We start from the raw sequence: 14,569 nt of genomic DNA, 5'->3' as shown, positions 1-14,569 counted from the left end.
CATGGGACCGATAGAAAATTCCAGAAGAAACAGTCTGTGACTTCTGAGCTTAGATGAAAGAAGATGTCACCACTTCTAACATGATCTCTTGGAACACCTGTCCTGGGGGAAGCCAGCACCACCTCAAGAGGACACCAGGGCTGCCCTGTGGTGAGGCCAATAACTAGGCCACTCACGAGTGAATCCTCCAGCGGCAGCCAAGCCTTTGAGTCACCCAGCTCAAGCCCCAAACACCCCAGAAAGAGAAGCCATCACTGCTGGGCCCTGTCTGAGTGCCTGACTCGCAGAACCCATGAGGCGATTATTTCAAAAACTATGTTCTGTGATTTGTTACACAGCGATAGCTAACCAATACGTAAGCACCAATTACACTTATTTTATAGTTGAGGCGAGTTAAAGTGATTCACTCATGGACACAGTGGGTGAAGCAATGGGGATCTGAATCCAGGTTGGCGGATTCGAAGTTCTGGTTCTCATTCTGCCCCCCTACTCCCGACAGATAAACCTAAGGTGTGTGATTGATTTCCCATCCCTTTTGTTAAGGGAAAAGCAACTACTTCATAGGAAACTTTTTAACCCTTCAGTTGTCCCAAGAGACTTTGTCCATCTACCATGGCACCCAACCCCTTCCGCCTTGAATTTTAGCCATTTCTCTATGGATAGAAGTTCCTGGAAGGCTGGAACAGAGGGTCTTTCTTCTGATAGTGCTCATCAGTAGCAGAGCATGAGGGAAGGAGGCGTGTCGATCCCACAGACACTGTCCACCTGCCTAAAGGTCTGGCAGCTCTGCTCTGCCACTTTCAGGCTGTGTGATTTTAGGCAAGTTGTCTAAATTTCAGGAGCTACCGATTCCTCACTCTGAAAATGACCAATATTCATACACATACTTTTGTTCACACTGCATTACAAACACATTCAAAGCAGGAGCACATGTGCCTGGCACACAAGAAGGGCTCCATAAAAATGTGACCTACTTGAATTACCAAATAGGTGTTGAAAAACACCGAGCATGTGAAATGCCCAGGCAAAAGCTCTCCCCTCAACCTTTTCTCATACTTCCCAAGAAAGAGCAATGGTTCTCGGGGGGTGGGTAGAGATGTCACGCTACGGGCTGGTCAGCATGTTATGCCTTGACCATGGTTCCTACCAGATCCCAGGCTGCCCTCCTGGAGTGATGAGAGGGTCAGGGAAAGCTGCCGTCCATGTGAACCATCCAGTGGGACATATGCCAATGTCCCGTCTGGCTCTTTCTTGCAAGAAGAAATGGAAGGTGAGGACGATCTGCCTCTTGCTGGCCTGATGAACAGAAGTGGACAGGGACTTCGTTTCCATCCTGCCTCTTAATCCCACTGCACTCTTAGCATTTGTCAGCCTGGACAGCAGTCATTCTGATGCCTTCCCATGTGGCACACCCTTCCTTGGTGTTGGAGCTAACGAGCTGTCAAGTGTCCTACTGCCCCCTCAAAGACTACTTGGAGTCCCACCTCCCTTTGAACTTAACTTTAGGAAACTCTCTCTCTTTCCCTCCTCTCTTCTTTTCTGTTATGTCCGAAACAGTCTTCTATGTACAATTCTCTTTGGGTCCCAAACGTTGCCACAACCCTCCACTTCTAGGTAAGAGGGAGAAAAGGGAAATGGGGAGAAACCGACCACTTTCACCACCGTCTCACAATAAGCACAAATTCCTGGCATTGCCAGGTGCTGGGTCAGGTTCTCCGGGGGATAGGAGACCCCAGCCCTCGCCCAGTGTAACAGAGGAGTACGATTAAACTATTGACAGCTAGGAAACGAAGAGCCAAGCGAAGGATGCCATGTGCAGCAGAGACAGAAGGCCCAGGACAGCCGAGGAAGGAAAGAGCAGACAGGGGAGGACAACAGAGACTGGGAGCCGTGGGCCTCGGGCATGTGTCCTGAAGAATGGGCCAGTGCCCGCTAAGGTGGTGGGGAAGGGCAGGAAGAGGCCCCCTCCCCGCCCCGGCAGACGGAATGAAAAGGGTGAAGGCAGGAAAGCATAAGACAGGCTCACACAATGCTATGGATTTGCAGGGAAGGAGAGACGGAACTTCAAAAACTAAAATACATGAGGGGAGAAACCCCTGGCAATAATGAGCCGTCAAGACTTCCACAAAAGATAAATACAGCGCAAACTGGGCAGCTCAGTCAGTTAAGTATCTGGGACATGTCATGAGACATGGGAATCTCATGAAGAAGTAACGTAGTTCTCCGTGACCGTGACCGTAAAACCCTGAGACTAAAGACGTAGGTCTTCAAAGGAGGCAAGGTCAAGTGGACAGGCGGACTGCTCTTCCCCACACTTAGGGATGTTCCCCTCACTGATGGTTTTTGCTTGAACCACTGAACACTCACTTTCCAACTCATTTGGTCCTTAGTTTAAAATATTATTCTCCCTAGCTTTTATCAACGATCATCTCCAGTGGGCAGGCACCTATCAGATGACCTAAGTCAAGAATCTGCTACTTACAGGCAACGTCATTTCAATAAATCCAAGGAGCCAGTATCCACTACCCAGCCTGGTTTCAAGGCAGAGAAAATGGGTATCAGAGAGGAACAGGATTGTTGGTAAGTCTGAGGGTGTCTGTCTGCACCTCAGTATATCCTTCTATCCCCTGGCTCAGATTTAGAAAGCCACACAGAGTAAGCTCTCAAACAGAAGTTCTGTAAGACCCAAATCACTTCTCTTCCATCTTAGAACCAAAGAGCTAAGCTCCAAAAAGATCCAGAAAACAGCACGAGCCATCAAGCAATCTCACATGGCGGGTCGGGGAACAGGAAAACGTCCCCTCAACGGCTTCTGTGTCCTCCCAGACCCCAAAGACGTCCCCTGCACGACACCGCCCCCCGCCAGGCCTCACCATATACCACATGCTCGGCCACTTGGGATCGTTGAAGTAAGTCGGCTGGGCACGGCTGAAGTCATAATCCCTCTTTGTCCGTTTTTTTACCACTTGCTGTTGGATCCACTCCACCTGCCAAGAAGAAGGACATGTGGTGAGTGTTCAAGTTCCACCAGGTTAGCACAACACAAATGACAGTCGGGGGCAGGTTCCCTCCTGAGCCAAGGCTGTTCAAGTCACAGACTTCCGGCCGGCAGCTCGATGCTCATCTAGGGGCTCCGAGTCTCTGGAAACCTCATTCGCCTTTATTCTCAACGCAGGTCGACTTTCTAGTCTTTAATGACAGGTCATCCCTATCTCTCAACAGCATGCTAACTTTTTCGCTTCTTCAGAAAGTGTATTTTATTCAAAATTTGTTGCAAATTGATCATGTTAATTTTTTTTAAGATTTTATTTATTTGTTTGACAGACAAAGATCATAAGTAGGCAGAGAGAGAGGAAGGGAAGCAGGCTCCCTGCTGAGCAAAGAGCCCGATGTGGGGTTCCACCATCCCAGGATCCTGGGATCATGACCTGAGCCAAAAGCAGAGGCTTTAACCCACTGAGCCACCCAGGCAACTGATCATGTTAATTTTTATACTAATTTTTTTTCCCTTATCTTCTACGAAGGATCAGCATACTTTTTCTAGAAAGGTCCCGGTCAAAAATGCTTTAGGCTTTGCAGGTCATAGGATCTCTGCTGTAACTACTCCTCCTGCTGTCCTACACCACAGACACACATAAACGAACAGATGCGACGACATTCCAGTAAGTTCACTTAGAGAAGAAGCAAAGGACAGCCTGGATGTGGCCCATGGGCCACAGTCTATGACCTTTGCCTTATACAACACCCACACTTTTTTGTTTTTTAATGTTCTGGGATTACACAGCAAATTTTAAACCTATCCTGGGATCAAATGCTCTAGGATCACTTTTTTTTTTTTTTTTTTAAAGAAATGGCTTTCTACAACACGGTGTGGTGGAAACAGCAATATTTGGGGAATTAGACAACCAAAGCCCCAAAGCCCTAGACTGTCTCTGGCACAAAATTGGAGAAATCACTCAATTGCCTGAGCCAAAGGCTCTGTGCCAGCTCAAATTCAAACCTACCACCCTTAAGGAAGTCAGAATATTTAGCCACAAATTTGGATGAAGCAAAGCAATTGAGCACTTCTGAGTTTAATACCGAATTATAACCTAAATGTTAGGGCTATGTATGGGGGCACTTATTTAAAAACAGGTCATTACTATGACAACATAAAACTAAGCATGTTCTTTTTTTTTTTTTTTTTTTTGGTTAAGATTTTATTTATTTATTTGTCAGAAAGAGAGAGAAAAGAGCACAAGCAGGGGGAGCAGCAGGCAGAGGGAGAGGGAGAAGCAGGCCTCTCTGTCCCCACTGAGCAAGGAGCCCGATGCGGGACTCGAGCCCAGGATCCTGGGACCATGACCTGAGCCAAAGGCAGAGGCTTAACTGACTGAGCCACCCAGGCGCCCCAAGCATGTTCTATTTTGACTGGTGCCTCTGAAATGACCTATTAGCCCTGGTGACCTTCTATAATGTGTTTCTAAGTTCTCCTGTGTTCGATCGCTCCTGCCATTTTTGCCACCATACTCTAAAATGTTCTGTTCCACCATTTCACCCACCTCTACACAAAGGGATTAAAAATTGAGGGCAGGGAGATTTTGTAGTGCACTAGCGATTCCACATCCATCCATGGAGTAAAAGTCTCCAAACCACTTTTGCCCACTTGATTAAAGATCGCTGGAGGAGAAGGGCTACTAAGGCACTGATTAACGGGCTCGAAATGCACTGCTCGACACAAGGTACTAAGGCCAAAAGCCAAGCTAATAAATTCCTCGGATTCTCATATCAGGAAATATATTCAATGCGACTTCTGGTACGCAAGACGAATTTAAATAGCCAATTCCTAGTTATAGCATTAACAAAGCAAATGGAATCACACAGCCTCCTAAATAAATAAAAAATCCATTTATGATTAGGATCGCAGCTAAGCATCACCTATGTGCCTTCTGCAACAGGTAATTTAGGCAACATTATCAGGACAGCAAAAAAGCCAATAAATGAAAAATAATATTCTAGGAAAATGAAAGCTGCTTCTGCTCCTGTTTTAATTAATGTAAATTAAGTGACTCCCTAGCACTGAACCTTCTCCACACCACCACCCACAACACACACACCTGTGCACACCAGGGAGAAGGGATTGTGTATCTTTCTTTGAACCACTGGACCACAGTTGTCAGGGAAGCAAAGAAGAATCTCGTTTTTTTTCTTGGACTTGAGAGACTGCTCCTTAGAAATCACATCAAGACTAATGTGGCATTAACAATGAGTGTAAAATTTTTTCTCAATGAAGAGGGTAATGTTTAAGTGACCGGGCTTCTAAAAATACAGGCAAAAAAAAAAAAATCAGTTTCTTTCTCAAAGTGGAGCGACATGCACGGGCATGCATGCACTTTTTCTATTTCCAGGAAACATTTTAATCTCTTCCTTTCAAATAATCTTGCTATGGAAAGAGTTTCATTCGCCCACTTACTCGTTCAATGAGCATTAAGTGTCTCTTCGGCACCGACACTGTGCTGGGAATATGAAGACGAACAAAAAATAGTCTTTGGCTTTGAAGGACTTAACATTTTACCAAGAAAGATTTAGCGAATATTCCTGGGGCGGGTGGCTCAGTGGATTAAGCCTCTGCCTTCTGCTCAGGTCGGGATCTCAGGGTCCTGGGATCGAGCCCCGCATTGGGCTCTCTGCTCATTGGGGAGCCTGCTCCCCGCCCCCTCTCTGCCTGCCTCTCTGCCTAACTTGTGATCTCTGTCTGTCAAATAAATAAATAAATAAATAAATCTTAAAAAAATAAAAAAAAGATTTAGCGAATATTTCACAATTCTCCACTTCATAAAAATGTACTTATCATCACGAATCGCTCTATTAATTAGCTCTATTAATTAGAGCATTTGTGAAAATTTTGACCAGGCGGATTCTACGTGCAATCCTTATGTTGCCGTCTGAGGCGTATCCTAATTGAGATTCAACTTGTACATGATTGCACGCGTGGTAAAAGAAGGCTGCAGATCTGTGTAGATGGAACGCTTCCCAAACGACTCTTACGTTGGCAGTGGCTTTTCCTAGCGGAGCCTCCATAAATTCTGAATCGCCACCTAGATATGCACCTAAACCAGAAACCAGAAACTCCAAACAGAGTGCTGGAGAGCAGAACAAGTCTACGCTGGGCTGGGGGGTAGGGGTGCGCCTCGTTGTGTATCATTGTTTCGGCAACAACCCTGGAAGTCGGCGCTTCCCAGAAGCACACACGTACACACAGACAAATGTGGGAAATGTATGTGAGAAAACCAAGTGACAGCCATTTTCCGAGATGAACTGCAGGTTCAAAAATAGAACAAAATATCTTACAGAACAGCATCCCTTCTGTAATTTAACCAAGCAAAAGTGCTTAGTTACAGGCTTGGTGGCTGGAAGGTGGTACGTATGTTGGCATCTAGATCGGACTACAAGTCACTGTGTCTGATCACAGGGCTGAAATAGTCAAGAAAAGTACAGTGGTTTTTTCTGTTGTTTTGTGTGTGTGTGTGTGTGTGTGTGTGTGGTGTGTGTGTCAGATATCATGTATTTTGTCTTGGTGCTTTATGAGTATAATAAGTATATGGCCCTACCTATTTTGGAAAGTGGGAAAAGCACCCACTTTCGGGGTGGATCGGAAGATTTCTATGACTGGAAAGAATAACTTTATATTTTTAAGCCATTATCCATATGTCTGTCCTTGAGCCCTTTAAGAAAAAGCTCAGAGGTAATGCATTACACAGATTTTGCTTTTTGCCAAGAAGCCCCAATGCATAGAAAAGATGCTTAGAAATTCATTTTCGTAAAACTAGGGCCAGCCCAGGAAAATATGAAAACTGTGTGCTTTCCCCCACTGGTTTAACTTCAGAAGGTTCTATTTCTTGTATATGAAGGAACTACGGATAATCCAGACCATAAAAACCACAGGACCTCTGAAGTCATCAGTGTATCTTCCACGAACTTCAACATACGTGCGCTCCATGGTTTTAAGGACACTCCCTCCCTCTACCAATACAGCTCTCCTCCCCATATGACCCAAGTGAACAGGGGCATCCACCTCACCAGAATCTTTGTCGAAAGGGGTTCTCTTTCATCAGATTTCACGTGTCAAGCAAAGCACATTAAGTGATCCTTCTGGGAAACCTAACCTCCCCCAACCATTTCAGTTGAGTTCCTATCCCATTATTTTGCAACTTAACAACTTTCTGAAATAGGATAAAAAAGAAGTTCCAGGAATACAGATTATGGAAGTTATTATATAAATATATTTGGAAAACAAATTGTGATAGCACAAAAAAAGACAAATACTGCATGGCATCACTTATATGCAGATTCTTTAAAAAAAAAAAAAAAAAAAAAAAGAAAAGCCAGACTTGTAGAAAGAGTAAGAAAGGGATTTGCCAGAGGTTGAGGGGTGGGAGAAACAGGAGCAGGTTGGTAAAAGGGTATAAACATTCAACAGGAAGGGGAGTCATTTCTCAGGATCTAGTGTATGACTGAAGATTGAATGGTGATGACAGTCGGTAACACTGGGTCCTGTAATTGAAATCTGCTAAGGAAGTAGAACCTAAATGTTCTCACCAAATTAAAAAAATAATAATAATAATTAGTATATGTCTATACACACACACACACACAGTGATAAACGTCAATTAACTAGATGGAGGAAATCCTTGTATTTTATACATATAAATATATATTTATATACATATATGATCATATATATAATCACTACAATATACACTTTAAAATACCTTACAATTTTCTATGTTGATTATGCCTCAATAAGGCTGAATTTTTTTTAAAAAGGTGCCACTTTAAAAGTGTATCTTGTAGTAGGGAGGAGGTAGCCCTTTAGATATGAAAATATATTAAAACTAATGATTAAAACTTATACTGGTAGCAAACGTCAATAGATTTTAGTGGAGTGGAAAGTCAAGAAACTGACCCCAAATATATGAAAATATAGTGCATGATAAGGGTGCTGTCCTAAATCATGTGGGGAGAAACAGATTACTTCATAAGTGATGTTGCAACAAGAAGCCACGGGGGGAAAAAGTAAAAATTGAAATCATGCTACCATCTTACATCAGGACTAATTCCAAGTGAATGATATTGAAATGTAAAACTAAACAAATAAAACCATAAAAGTATCCTGAAAAACATGGGATATTTAGAAAAAATCGTCTTAGAGTGCAAGATGCTTGTTGAAGTATAATGCAAATAAAAAAAGTGATTGAGAAAAAGTGATGCATTTAAGAACGTAAAAAAATAAATGTGGCATGGCCAAACAAACCTCAAAAGCGAGGCAGATGACAAACAGGAAGTGTTTCTAGCTCCTACTACAGACAAAAGGTGATTTCCCTAATATATAAAGAGTTGCTCTAATCAATAAGAGAAAAATTCAGTAAGAACACAGGCAAAGGATAGGAACACAGTAATCTCTGAAAAGACAAACGGGGAAAGTTTCCAGCCTGTACTATGGACAAAAGGCTATTTCCGTCATATATAAAGAGTTTATGCAATCAGTAAGACAAAAATTCAGGAGGAAAACAAGCAAAGGATAGGAGTACAGTCATCTCTGAAAAGATAGTTTCTTAAACTAAACTATTCATATAAAAATATGCCTAGCCTCACGCAGATAAAGACAAAAGTAAATGAAAACCGCACCAAGATCATCACTTTTCTACCTTTCAGATTAAACAATATAAAGAAATAACATCCTACTAGGGAGGGCACGATATAACAATCACTCTCATGTAAGGATGATGGGAATGTAGATCTGTCCAGCTCTTTGGAATGTAATTGGACAAGATCTAAAAAAATTTTACAAGAAGTCCTTCTACTTTTAGGAATTTATCCTACATATTTATTTACACATGTAAACATGCAAGGCTATTTACTAAAGCGCTGTTAGTAGTAAATGCAAGTTGTAAACAACCTGAATGTATACTGAAAGAGATTAATCAATCATGACACAGCAATACATTAGAGTACAATGCAACCATAAAAGACAATGTAACTAAGTTATGTACTGGCAGAAAACAGTCTCCATGATACAACTTGAAATGAAAGACACAGGGGCGCCTGGGTGGCTCAGTGGGTTAAAGCCTCTGCCTTGGGCTCAGGTCATAATCCCAGAGTCCTGGGATCCAGCCCCACATTGGGCTCTCTGCTCAGCAGGGAGCCCGCTTCCCTTCCTCTCTCTCTGCCTGCATCTCTGCCTGCTTGTGATCTCTGTCAAATAAAGAAATAAATAAAAATCTTAAAAAAAAAGAGAGACACAGTCTATGAAAAACACTACCATCTTTACATTTCTCCGGTAATTACACACAAAACCCCTCGGTATAGAAGGGAAACCTTTACTACATGCCCTTTAATACTTTGTTACCTTTGGACTACGTGAATATGTTATCTACAAAAACAACTTAAAATTTCTTTTGACTTAATAAGTTCCATGGGGGCAACCCTTTCAGGGCCCCTCCCTCTTCAGAAGCTTCATATTATCGTGCAATAAACTTTGCTTTGCTGTCCACCAAATATGTATTTATGTCTGTATACACACACACACACACACACACACACACACACACACACATTGTATTGGTTGATTACTGTCATATAGTCCAATGGTCTCAAATGGGACCGAATGTGTGAATTACAACATATTTTTTTGAAGACCTGAGAAAAATAGTATATAAAAAAATCTCAAGTGACTTTGTATAATGTTTTAACATGGTGAGTATTGGGAAAATGTAGATAAATAACAAAAAGAAGTGGTTGGAATTTGGGGAAGCTGGCTTCTACTGTTAGATTTGCCACCGGCCACCTGTGTGACCTTGCAAAAATCTTCTTGGACTCTTTTATCTGTAAAATGAGAGAAGACAGACAAAATATGCCCTCTAGTCTCCTTCTAGCTTTGAAATTTTATCTATATATTCTATTCTACTATTTGACTGGGAATAAAAAGTTTGTGCAAAATGCAATAAAGGTACATAGGTGCTTCAGGTGATAAATGATCTTAAGTCATTCTGTGAAGATAGGAGATTAATATTTAGAAAGGAGTGTAGTAAATTGTATTATTCCTTTCATGATCTGATGAAGCAGTTGTCAGGAAATAAAATATGTAGGATTCCATAGTTTGTATCCTTCTTTGAGTACCATTGACAAAACAGGGTGCAAAAAAAAAGAGCATGTACGGATCTCTCCCCTCCTTTTTCTTCTTTGAGTTTGAGAACAAAATATACAGAGTTGCCTTGATTAAAATATATATACATATATCAGTTAAGTGCACAAGGGCTGTACTTGTTCACTGTGAAAGAGAATGGTCGATGAAGACAACTTAGTACTGACAGGTCACTCCCAAACCCTAAAATCTGAAGCCAACATATCCCAACATTTTTCTAAAACTCTGATCCAGCATGCAGAGTTAATCAGTAAAAGAAGCAAAGAATCTAGTAAAAGTATGTGCTTAAACGAGGGTATTGTGGTTTTTAAGCCTTAACCCAGTTAGTAACTATCCAGTGATTAGCAAGTTACTCGATATTGACATTGGTATTTCATTCGAGCCATACTTTAAAAAGAAAAACAAAAACAAAAACAAAAAAACAACAAACCAGTTGCTTGGAGCCTGCTTACTTTAGAGAGCTACTTGTGAACAAAAGGGAGGATTTTACTTGATGTGCTTGAGATAGGCACTTTGAAACCCATTTAATGACTGTAAACATCAGAGTCTTATATTAGAGAACCATCTAGCTGGGAATACGAGGAATCACACCATTTTTGGAAGGTCGTTGAGAAGAAAGTTGTGAAATAAACACTGCATGTGCATTCAGAAGAGTGTAATTGAAGACAATACAGGCCCAAGTGAGAAACTTTCACTGCTGTAACATTTTCCAATTAGCTGGCTTTCTCCAACAGCACCAAACTTTCAGAAGTGGGTCATCAATTTCACCGCACTCTTTGTTTAGTGGAAAACTCATTGCCTCCTTGGTCTAACCACGTTACTTACTTTCAGGGCATTGGAGTCCTACTTTGCGCTTAACACGGACTAACACTAACACTAACCACTAACACGTACATGCTTCTCAACATTTAATTTCCTAACTTGTTTCCAGTTTTTTTCCCCTCCCCACTTCTGATAAGAGGACACGTGGAACAAAAATATAAACGTTGCATCCAATTAAAGTAGTAAAATTTACTCTCACCTTCTAGACCCTTTGTCTATTCACTTCAAAAATACTATATAAAGTAGCTACTGCTATAGTATGGCACCGAACAAAATAACCAATTTACCACTTTCAGGCAGTTTCCATTCTAATGAAAGGTAGGCATAAGCACATAAATAAATAAAAGATTATGTAACAGACTTTCATAGCACAAAAAGTAATTAGCATATAGTGGTGGAGATTGTCAAGGAGGGAGATATTATAGCGAAGGTGGTCAAGAAAGGATTTTAATAGAATTTTAATAGAATTCTGAGTAAGAACCCAGTCATACAAATGGCTCAAAAGAAAATACTACAGGCAACAGGAGTCGTTCATGCAAAAGACCTGGAATGACCCGAAGTCTGTGTTTTTGTCTACAGCTTATCCACAGGCCACAGATGCCCATGGCCATCCGTCCGGGCCCAGGGGCAAGTATACCAGCAGTGCACTGCACCCTCCAGTGGATAAAGAATGAGGCTCTCACAGGTCATGGAAGTGGATTCCGAGACATCGGATCAACTAGTTCTGGGGTTCTGGACAACAAAATAGGATCTAGAAGTGACACAGGTTCAAGGTAGGCATGTCCCTGAAGACTCACCACCTTTTCAGCTGATGGGAACAAATTCAGCTGAAAGAAGCCTACAGAAAGTCATCAGGGGACACCCTTGCCCACACCTATGGACTGTACCCTTGGGATGCCCATCACAATAAACCCATCCAATAAGGGGCTGTAAGGCAGATTCTGACCTTTCTTTCCATTGTAAAAAGTAAAAAGTCACAAGTTCGATGTCATCTAAACAGCAGAAAAACTATTAAATGATTTCTAGGGCAGAAAGTGTCCCAAGTATGAGCTATTCAAGTACAGGGGAAGGACAGGAGGCAGAAAATGGTGTTTGGTGTAGAAGCAGGTTTAGAACATCATATGAGGTATTAGAAGTCACAGTTACTTAATCTGGCCACCTCAGCCATTATCAGCAACCACCTCTGCAACTCTGAAAAAGGACATCCTATCTGTTGGACAAACTTTGCAAAAATAATTTAACACTGAAGAAGGTTACATTAAAAACAAAGTAATATTGCTGGGGCTCTCCATAGAAGTATCTAGTGTGTGTTCTTTACACATGCAGTGGGTAGAGCTGCACTAACTAGACTATGCCACAGATCGGCAGTGCAGGGTCCTGAGATGGGAAAACAGGCCACATGAGTTCTTGGTACACCCACCCGTCATTAGCCTGGCCACTCGGGGCAAATCACAATAAACTCTGGCATTCTATATTTTTGTAGGTAAAAGGTCTTAAAATTGTTGTGTGACTCAAAATAGTAAGTTTTACAAATGGAGGCTCTGAAGGACTTCAATTGGCACGTTTCCTCCCATTTCCTTGGAAGAAAGGAACTAGGTCTTAGTATCCCTTGTACGAAGGGCAATGTTTAGCAGTAGGGCCTCCATAAACAGTTGGAGATGGAGAGACTGTATTTTCACATGGCATGAATACATTTTTCAGTATATCTAAGTTTTCTAGTTATTTTTTAAAAAATCCAGAAATTTTAAACTGGAGAGAGTACAAAAAAAAGGTTTATCTTTAATCCTACCAAGTATAACAGGATATTTTGTTTTTCAACAGTTAGGTGGTAGCACAAGGATGAGTATGCTGCCAGGAATGAAGAAGATGTTAAGGCATTAATGAAGGATGTGTTCTTTCTATATATAATTCCATTTTTTAAATTATTAAGAACTTTATTAATGGGTGCTTGCTGTTTATTGACTTTTTTGAAAAAAAAAAAAGATGTAAAATTTTATTACAAATTAAAAATGAGGTTCTTAAAGATCTTAACTTGACCAGATATGGAACAATGTAAAAACCTTTAAAGGTATATTGAGAAAAACCAGGCTTGACATGCAAATTTCATGTATTTTTAATGTATCATGGGACCCTTCCTGATTTGACAACCACCCCCGCCCCCAACTTGGAACCTACTGCTCTATAGACTTTGATCTTTTGAGATGGGATCATCCGCCCGCCCCCAGTCTAAATCTCAGAAGCAACAAAAAAAAGGGTCCACAATTAAAATGGATAAACACAGAAGAGTTAAGTAGTTGTTGACAAAAGTCGAGAACCTGGAACATTACTGAGGATACCAGTCATCATCCCATAACCTGCAAGAAAGACCCAAAGATTAAATAAATTTGATGGGTCCAGAGCGCTAGTGATACTTTCTCCCAGTGATAAAGTAAGTCTCCCACATTTTAGTGGGCATGGACTAGTCCACAGTCAGACCACTCAGCAGACAAAGTGTGATTTTACAAGCATTTATGGGGGCGCCTGGGTGGCTCAACTGATTAAGCATCTGACTCTTGATTTTAAGTTCAGGTCATGAGATCGAGCCCCACATCAGGCTCCATGCGCAACACAGAGTCTGCGTGATTCCCTCTCTCCCTCTCCCTCCAGCCCCTGCCCCTTGTGGTTCGCTTTCTCATTCTCTAATAAATAAAATCTTTAAAAGTATTTATGGAGGGAGAAATACAAAGATGAAGGCCATGACTAGAAACCAACTCAAAGATAAGTGGGAAGAGGTAAGAAACTGATAAGAAAACAAAATGTTAGGACCTATTTCTCTAAAGAAAGCTTATTTTTAAACATTAAAATTTAAGGCTTTGCCCATCCTGGTCACCAGTAATAATATCAACAGCAACATCGTCAACAGCTTCTTGCTGACTTTCATTGATAATATATTGTATTTGTTTTACCTTTGCCTTTCTAGGAAAGCTAATCTCAGAACATTTCAGGTTCATTTCCTCATTGATATGTCCCTCTTTAAACATTATTAAAATCCCCTGAAGGCAAGATACTTCTATATCTGTCTCAAATGTAATGCACTTGTTTCTTGAGACAAGTTTAATTTGCCCTCTCAAAGAAAAAAAAATAAAGAAAAATAAGCTTCCTATTCCTAGTCATACCAAAGTGCTCTCCAATGGGTAAAACAGAATTCAATTTGATAAAAAAATAAAAAGGTGTGTGTGTGTGTGTGTGCACGCACGCACAGATAAACCCAGATAAATGCACAGATAAACCCAGCACATGGTGATGTGATTTCATTAGAGGACTTGTTGAATGGCAAAATTATTTCAAAAGAATCTTGCATATTCATTTTTTTTTAAAGATTTTATTTATGTATTTGATAGAGAGACAGCGAGAGAGGGAACACAAGCAGGGGGAGCAGGAGAGGGAGAAGCAGGCTTCCCGCCAAGCAGGGAGCCCGATGTGGGGCTCGATCCCAGGACTCTGGGATCATGACCCGAGCCGAAGGCAGACACCTAACAACTGAGCCCCCCAGGCACCCATAATCTTGCATATTCGAACTTGGAT

At 41.4% G+C, this 14,569-nt stretch overlaps 1 protein-coding gene across 3 annotated transcripts in view; it reads right to left on the bottom strand.

Annotated features, from left to right (window-relative positions):
* PCSK5 (proprotein convertase subtilisin/kexin type 5) overlaps positions 1–14,569 on the bottom strand; it is a 449,308-nt gene that overhangs the window by 358,509 nt on the left and 76,230 nt on the right. For all 3 annotated transcript variants that reach the window (XM_082694464.1, XM_082694465.1, XM_082694466.1), the window contains exon 3: positions 2,874–2,987. In XM_082694464.1, coding sequence (XP_082550590.1) covers positions 2,874–2,987 — 114 coding nt within the window. The remainder of the gene's footprint in view (positions 1–2,873; positions 2,988–14,569) is intronic.

The sequence above is a fragment of the Mustela nivalis genome, assembly GCF_964662115.1.
Source record: "Mustela nivalis genome assembly, chromosome: 13".
In the NCBI taxonomy this organism is placed as follows: Eukaryota; Metazoa; Chordata; class Mammalia; order Carnivora; family Mustelidae; genus Mustela; species Mustela nivalis.
The sequence above is the reverse complement of the archived record's forward strand: the minus strand, read 5'-3'. Positions and strand labels throughout refer to the sequence as shown.